This window comes from Pseudophryne corroboree, chromosome 3 (assembly GCF_028390025.1).
Source record: "Pseudophryne corroboree isolate aPseCor3 chromosome 3, aPseCor3.hap2, whole genome shotgun sequence".
NCBI classification, from domain to species: domain Eukaryota; kingdom Metazoa; phylum Chordata; class Amphibia; order Anura; family Myobatrachidae; genus Pseudophryne; species Pseudophryne corroboree.
In genome coordinates, this window is record NC_086446.1 from 716,081,563 (window position 1) to 716,087,562 (window position 6,000).

The 6,000-nt window shown below is 42.8% G+C and overlaps 1 protein-coding gene across 5 annotated transcripts in view; it reads left to right on the plus strand.

Moving 5' to 3' along the window:
- EEF1AKMT2 (EEF1A lysine methyltransferase 2) overlaps positions 1-2,320 on the plus strand; it is a 161,689-nt gene extending 159,369 nt beyond the window's left edge. For all 5 annotated transcript variants that reach the window (XM_063962148.1, XM_063962152.1, XM_063962153.1 and 2 more), the window contains one exon: positions 1,800-2,320. In XM_063962148.1, the coding sequence (XP_063818218.1) occupies positions 1,800-1,903 (104 nt within the window). In that variant the 3' untranslated portion in view covers positions 1,904-2,320. The remainder of the gene's footprint in view (positions 1-1,799) is intronic.
- Positions 2,321-6,000: the final 3,680 nt, after the last annotated feature.

Below are 6,000 nucleotides of genomic sequence, written 5' to 3' on the forward strand. Positions count from 1 at the left end.
GGATTCAAGATCCTTCCTTATTGTGTACGCTCGTCCGGGCACAGTACCTAACTGAGGCTTGGAGGAGGGTCATAGGGGGAGGAGCCAGTACACACCATGTGATCCTAAAAGCTTACTTTTTGTGCCCTGTCTCCTGCGGAGCCGCTAATCCCCATGGTCCTGACGGAGTCCCCAGCATCCACTACGGACTATGAGAAATAGATTTATCGGTAAGTAAAATCTTATTTTTTCACAGTAAGGACAATAAGTGTTTGGAATTCCCTGCCTGAGGAAGTAGTAACGGCGGACTCAGTCAACACCTTTAAGAATGGGTTAGATAAATTCCTAATGGATAAAGATATTCAGGGTTATGGTGCTTAGTCACGCACTATAGTTATTAAAACACAATGGCTGTCATTAAAACAAATGGCTGACATCAGCATGAGGCAAAATTAGTCCTAAAAGAAAACTGCATAGACCACCAATAGGTTGAACTCGATGGACAAATTGTCTTTTTTCAACCTAGATACTATGTTATTATGTTACTGTATTTTACTACGAATGAAAAAACTGTAATTAAACTAAAGTCTGAAAACTGAAGTTGGTAGATATGTTGGAGACAAAACACTAAACTGTTAATGTATTTACTAATAAGGAAGCAAAAGGGATCACCGATCACCTACACTAGAGAGAGCTCAGAATATAAGGTAAATAAGGCATCGTGTCCAGACAGTATACATCGGCTTACAGCACCGTTAGCTAAGGTGGGTACACACTAGGCGATGTGCTCGGTGAGCAACGTCGCATGGTGTTTCCCTTCCTGGGCCGCCCGACGGCAGGCCTACACACTGTGCGATATCACTAATCCTATGGCGCAGTGACGTCATGCCGCCGCCGGCCAGCGCATGCAGTTTTGGACGATGAGTCCAAAATGAGCTGCATGCACGACCGACATCAAGGGTTGTTAACGTCCCTCGGAGCCACGCATCGCACGTCGGCAGCGGCATACACACTTAGCGATAAAGTAAACAACGTCGTTCAGGAAGGGTCAAAATTAGCGACTTTGTTTAATTAATCGCTAAGTGTGTACCCACCTTAACAAATAGCTGTTGGCCGGTATTAGGTATAAACAGTGATGGGTGAAGGTATATATAGATGCACTGTGTAGGGAGAGCATGTGATTTTTCTGCATGACCTGTAGACACACGAGTCTTGCTTTAATGTTAGGAAAATGAATGGAGTTACTTAAAACAAAAAATAGAAATCTATGCTATGAATTAGATGGGTGTGGTAGATAAAATAGAGTTAGGTCGACAGTAAGTAGGTCGACGTGGGTTCTAGGTCGACAGGGACTCTAGGTCGACATGAAAAAAGGTCGACATGAGTGTTTATACGTTTTTTTTGTGTCGTTTTCTTCGTACGGTGACCGGGAACCCCAATTTGTGCACCGCGTCCCCTCGCATGGCTCGCTTCACTCGCCATGCTTCGGGCAAAGTTTCCGTTCCCAATTGTAGTCCACGTGGATCGTAAAGTATGAACAAGTTCAAAAAATGAAGAAGAAAAAAAAGTGAAAAACTCATGTCGACCTTTTTTCTTGTTGACCTAGAGTCCCTGTTGACCTACTTGCTGTCGACCAATAGTGGTCGACCTACTTACTGTCGACCTAACAGCCGGATACCGAATTAGATTAGGCAGACTGGCATCTTGGTTCTTCAGACCGCTAAGTGATCTGTTTCTGCACTTTAGGCTCATTTGCCGGATGTACAGGCCTTTGGGTTGTGTGTTTTGTATGTGTTCATTTTACTGTATTTCTATTGCAGAGTTTGAAATGACAGACGAACTGCTCACTCCGACCTTCAGTTTTGGAGGACACTCGGGTCGCAGTGTCACGGCTCTAGTGTTCCAGAGGAGGAATTGCTCTTGATGTGAACATCTTATTTTCTAATGCACAAACTATTATCTCTGGTAATATTTGCTAGACTGGGCCAGCGTGACCTGGTAACTCTGTAACTGCCGGCGTACTTCATTCTACAAGTTGGTGGAAAATGTCTTTTTAGAACCAAGATCAGGACTATGGATGAGAATCACTTTACTGGAAGCATAATCAACGATAAGTGCTGGGTGTTGAGGCTAATTGAATAGCCCCAGAGAATCAATTAGCTTCTAATTGTATACCCCTCCAAGTGTTTAGATGGCTTTGAATTCCGGCAACTAATGAGCATCTGGGGAAAAAACTTGTTTTATATGTAATATTTGAATGTATGTGAGTCGCCTTGGACTGCCGGTGTACTTCTGATGGTTTCTTTTCATCCTGTTTCTGAAATAAATGTATTTCTGTGTTTTTTTTTGGTTTTTTTTTCTTTCTGTATATAAAAAAAGAGAAGAACCTTCTGTACTCCCCAGGAGCATGACATCATATAAATATATGGCAATGGAATACTGCTGGAATTTTGAAACAAACCACTAATACCCTTTTCAGACAGAAATCCTGGCAATTACCCGGCATTTCAGTGTCTGGTCGTTTTGCCAGTCTCTGCCTGACTGCCCTTTCACACAGAGAAGCAAATTACCGGGACAAGAATTTCTACCCGGTAATTTGCGGATCAACATGGGTATTTTGTCTGTGTGAAAGGGTCAACCCGGGTAGAAATTCCCGGATCTCTGACCCTAGTAATGCCTGGGTCAAAGTCCCAGGAATTTCAACCTGGGTTGACCGTTTTACACAGAAAAGGGACCCTTTTCTATGTGTAGGGGTATAAGGGTAAAGTTCACACAGCCGCGATAATCTACCGCAGGCTAATTTATATCCCGGAGTTATTCAGTTAGCCCCCGCCAGCAACCCGTGTGGGTGGGGGGGGGGGGGGGGGGGGGGGTTTTATGCCCCTGAATTCAGGGGCGAAAAAAATCCCTGATAAACAGTGGTTTAACGGCTGCCACAACAATGTTAACACATGAATCCTTGAAATTCACGGATTCTGTGTGTTGTCCCGTTAATTTAACAGGCGTTAAACAGTCTCTGGTGAAAAAAGGGAGTGCAATTGAATAGCCAAGGGCATTAAATCCCAAGGCTACCTCCCTTTTTCACCACGGTAATTTAACACTGTTAACTAAATTCCCCCCTAAACCTAAAATTCAAGTTGCTTAGTAAATGTATTTATTTCACAGTCTTATATCCGATATCTCCAGTACTGACCTCCTGATATTTTTACACATTACAGGCCAAATGTGCAAGTTGTGTCAAGTGTCAAGATTTTGGTGATTTAGAAAAACGTTTGAAGTGGCTTTTTTTTTTTTTTTTTAGGCCAAACTGGTTTTATTTATATATATTTTTTATTTAAAGATTACCGCTTTAATATTTGCTCGTAATAACATAAGTCTCAGCGCTTGCCACAACAAACAGGATATTACATTAGTCCCTAAAAAATATTATTTCTCTAAGCTTTTAGTGTTTTTGGCCCCTTTCTCAAATATGAATATTTGTAATAATTCTATTATGGGTATAAGATAAGTCTATTGTTGCTTTAATGTAGTGACAACACAAAAGTCTAGCCTTATAATGCAATTAACTTAAACAACAAGAATAATGTTTTAAAACAGATTTTGTCCCTCTAAATGCAGATCCAGTGATGGCAATGCACTATTACAGTCAATATTTATGTACAATTCTTTAAATAGCGCACACATATTGCGCAGTGCTTAACACCTGTTCTCTGAGTAAGCTGTTTGACGCTTCATAAATACAATACAGTATATGTGGGACTGTTATAGGACACTATAGGGCAGATGTATTAAGCCTGGAGAAGTGATAAAGCAGCGATAAGTGCAAGGTGATAACACAACAGCCAGTCAGCTCCTAACTGTCATTTTTCAGATCCATAATGACTGGCTGGTGCGTTTATAACCTTACTCTTATTACTGGTTTATCAATTATTTATTCCTTCTCTAGGCTCAATACATCTGCCCCATAGGAGATGGGGAGAGTTGTTTGCAGTTCTCTGACCCCAACAATACATTCCTTACCCAGCTTTGGTGGTTTTTAACGCCACACCCCAAATGGGTATCTAGAGGTTTTACGATATATTCTGATGAGTGCTACTATTATAGGTGTAGGGGGGGGGGGGGGAATGTAGTGGGTTGGGAGAAAAGTGTTTTCATTAAACATATAGAGTTACAAAACTTCTAAAAGGGGAAAGTGGAGGTGTTGTCCATAGCAACTAATCATACTCTGCAATGATCATCTTGGCGTCCTGGATGGTGGTTTGACGCTTAAACATCAGATATCAGCCACAATCAAATCCTCATTCTTTCATCTGGGGAACATAGCCAGAATCAAGCACTTAATTCCTTCAGATGATATGCCAAAAGTCATCCATGCATTTGTATCATCTCGATTAGACTGCAGCAATTCCCTCTACCTTAAGGGGGGTACACACAGAGCGATATTGGCCTATTTTCTAAGCGATCTGTCTAGATTACTTTGAAATTAAGCACTGTTTGCTCTGTGTGTATACCCCATAGTGATAGCGATGCGCGGCGCTATCGCTGGCTTAGATCTTGAGCCCTGTGGTCTAGTTAGGGTCGGCCTAGCACACATTGCAGCATGTGTACAGACACCACCCGCTGTGATGTGTGCTAAGCCCACATCGTACGCAGTACACATTGCTGAGCCCAAATCGCTCCATGTGTACCCCCCTTTAGTATCCCAGCAAAAGAATTGCACCACTTACAGCTGGTATAAAATGCAGCTGCCAGGCTATTAACCAACCAGCCCCGTTCCAGCCACATAACACCCATTCCCTACTCCCTCCACTGGCTGTCTGTAAGATGGCGAATCATCTTCAAGATTGGCTTACTGACTTTAAAAGCCCTACATAACCAGGGCCCAAGGTACCTGTAGTAGCTTCTGATTCCATACTGCCCCGCTCTATTACTGCGATCTGTAGATGAAGCACTTTTAGCAGTACCTAGAATCTCCTGTAATTCATTTGGCGGTCGAGCTTTTAGCCATGAGGCTTTGACTCTATGGAACTCACTTCCCCGCACAGTTCCAGAGGCTCCCACTTTAGAATCCTTCAAAAACAGACTCAAGACTTTCCTGTTTCCGCACTTCCGTAATGTGATGTCCCTTTAGTATCTCCATGCTCTCTGTATTGCATGAAAAACTTTTCTGTACTGTATGTTTATTCTATCTGGTAAGCACCTTGAGTCCTATTAGAGAAAGAGTGCTATATAAATAAAATGACATATTTACATAGTACAGTCTAGAAAATCTAGAATCTGATTGGTTTCTATTAGTGATGAGCGGGTTCGGTTTCTCGGAAACCGAACCCCCCCGAACTTCACTCTTTTTACACAGGTCCTTTTTTTACACGGGTCCGAGCCATACTCGGATTCTACCGTATGGCTCGGTTAACCCGAGCTCGCCCGAACTTCATCATCCCGCTGTCGGATTCTCGCGAGATTCGGATTCTATATAAGCGCCATTTTCACTCGTGCATTGGAAATGTTAGGGAGAGGACGTGGCTGGCGTCCTCTCCGTTTATTCATTGTTGAGTTGATGCAAATATTTGTGCTTGCTTATATCATTGTGGGGACTGGGGAGCAGCTTTATATTAATATAGGAGGAGTACAGTGCAGAGTTTTGCTGATCAGTGACCACCAGTTTTATCCATTCTCTGCCTGAAAAAAACACTCCATATCTGTGCTCAGTGTGCTGCATTTATCTGTGCTCACACTGCTTAATTGTGGGGACTGGGGAGCAGCTGTATTATATAGCAGGAGTACAGTGCAGAGTTTTGCTGACAGTGACCACCAGTATACGTTGTCTGCCTGAAAAATACATATCTGTGCTCAGTGTGCTGCTTTATTGTGGGGACTGGGGAGTCGGGACCACCAGTATAATATTATATAGGAGGAGTACTGTCAAAGTTGAAAAATATTGTTATACATATCCATTGTACTAACCCCTCATGCACATGCACGCTGCTCGTGCACCCGGTCCCCCGTGCGTACACATACCCG